Source organism: Arachis ipaensis, chromosome B01, assembly GCF_000816755.2.
Source record: "Arachis ipaensis cultivar K30076 chromosome B01, Araip1.1, whole genome shotgun sequence".
NCBI classification, from domain to species: Eukaryota; Viridiplantae; Streptophyta; class Magnoliopsida; order Fabales; family Fabaceae; genus Arachis; species Arachis ipaensis.
The window spans coordinates 107,309,230-107,311,770 of record NC_029785.2 but is presented as its reverse complement, the minus strand read 5'-3'; the positions used below and the strand labels follow the sequence as shown (position 1 = coordinate 107,311,770).

Sequence of the window (2,541 nt, the reverse complement as noted above, 5' to 3'; positions counted from 1 at the left end):
GTCTACAACCTTGGTTTCACTTGCAGTCATTAAGAGAATGCTCTTTTCATTCGCATAAGTGACAAGGGTGTTGTTCTTCTACTATTATATGTTGGTGAGATAAAAATCACTATCGATGATGTTGATGGAATAACTGATCTCAAAGCAAGCCTTCACCACCACTTTATTTGAGATGAAAGACCTTGCATCTTTTAGTTATTTTCTTGGTCTTGAAGTTATCTCGTCAAAAGATGGCATTTATCTTTCTCAAGTAAAGTATGCATCTGATCTTCTTGCTCAGGTTGGGATTATATATAGTCACACATAATCTACTCTTCTTGAGACTAATGCTTGCTTCACTCCTATGGATGGCACTGCTTTGGATAATCCCACTCTCTACAGACAATTGGTTGGTGGTCTTGTCTATCTAACTGTTACTCGACCAGAGATTGCTTATCTTGTTCATGTTGTTAGCCATTTCTTATTAGCACCCCACACTACTCATTATGCTGTTATTCTTTGGATTCTTATAGGTACTATTTTTCAAGGTCTTTATTTTTTCACACAATCTTCTTCAATACTTCAAGCACATGCTGATGCTGATTGGGCTGGAGACCCCACTGATTGCCATTTTACTATTGATTACTATATTTTTCTTGGTGACTCTCTTGTCTCCTGGCGTGCCAAGAAACAAACTTTTATAGCTCAATCAAGCATTGAAGCAGAATATCGTGCTCTGATTGACCCTTCTACTAAGGTCATTGCAATTTGTTGGATTCTTGAAGATTTGGGGACTACTCAATCTTTTTCTACTAATCTCTATTGTGATAATGGAAGTTCTATTCATATTGTCCATAATAATATCTTTCATGAGCAAACCAAATACATTGAGAATGATTGTCATTTTGTACAATAACGACTTCTCATTTATGCTATTCATCTAATTGCTATTGGAGCTATAGATCATAAGACTGATATCTTTACCAAGACTCATTATCCTACTCGTTTTTGAAATATAGTGTTCACACTCAATATGGTCTCCTTAGCTCCCACTTGAGTTTGAGGGGGATATTAGAATATGGTTAGTGAATTAGGTATAGGTTAGTAAAGTTGTTAAGAAGTTGTTAATATTAGTGGATAATTAGTGGAGTAGTTAGTAGAGTTATTAAGATTACTATTGAAAATATTTGTATAAATAACCTTCTAGTATCAATGAATGGCACAACATACATAAACACATTTCTGATTCTTTTTCTTATATTTCTATTATCAATAAATATAACAAAATATCGAGTTCCTTCTGCTCCCCATAGAAGCTGAGACCAGGCCCCAAACATAAGAGTGTATAAGATCAAAAGAAGAACAAGAAAGAGATAAAATATTATAAAAAGGTAAAGCTGGTTGTTTTGCAGTTTGACAAAAAAATACAATCAAAATACTCATTATTGATCGATCCTAATACTCTTTTAGAAATGTGAGGACGCAATTTTCTAAAGAACTGTGAGCAAGACAACAATGCCATAAGTGAAGTGTAGATGGAGGAGAAATATCACATATGTTTGTGCTAGAGGGAACATGAAGATTCCTATGTTCACACAATCTTCCAACCTTACATTCAATCCTAATGATTTGATCCGTCCAAGGATCATGCACACGACAACCAAAAATAAATAAGTGGACATCAAAACCAAGTTTAACTAATTAATCCATAGAGATAAGATTGAAATTCAATTTAGAAATGAAATAAGTATTATGTAAGTAAAGGTCAGACTGTGAGGTAGATCATTTTGATTCACAAACATAAGGGATTCATCAATAGTGTGAATAGATAGTGCGATAGTAGTGGCAGACAAAGAGGAGAAAACATGACACATAGGTGACATGCGATAATCCTCGTAAGCTTTAGCATCAGTAGCATCTTTAAGAACAAGTTCACAAGAGGTCAATTGATTCCAAATGCATTCAATCTATGCTAGAAAATCATAAACAACCTGACCACGTTCTTGCTTAAGGTTGTGAAGTTCCTTAAGCAATTGATATTAATGTGAAAGATTAGAAATGGTGTAGCATTTTGCCAAGTGATCTCATACCTCTTTACCAGTTTTAAAATATCCAAATTGAAGGTGAATGCCAGGTGTAGATGTGTTGCAAAACCAAGTAATCATTTAGTAATTCTTACTATTCCAATCTTCTAATTTCTCGCTAAAGGCTTTGTCAACATTAAATGGATTCAATGGAAGCTTCTTTGGATTTTTTAGTCACTTCTTCAGTCTCAATTTTAGTTGGACGTACAATATCCCTAGTCACATAACGCCATAATTTATTGCCTTTGAGAAACCCTTCTCATGACTTCAACCCAATGGTTATAGTTGGATCCATTAAGAATGACAGAAATTGGATGAATTATATATGATTCTGTAATACCCTAACTAATGAATCCATTATGCCTCAGTCATAATCGACTATCAGCTAGAATATTATGGTGACCTTTAAACTCAGACTCTTAATTTAACATATCAATAATATTAACGATACATATGTAGGAGCATGTGAGCCTTTTTT

General features: G+C 34.1%; 1 protein-coding gene across 1 annotated transcript; it reads left to right on the top strand.

The window, feature by feature from the left end:
- On the top strand, positions 344-895 carry LOC107611046 (uncharacterized mitochondrial protein AtMg00810-like). The gene has a single exon (XM_016313014.1). It carries the CDS (start codon positions 344-346, stop codon positions 893-895), a length of 552 nt encoding a protein of 183 aa, XP_016168500.1.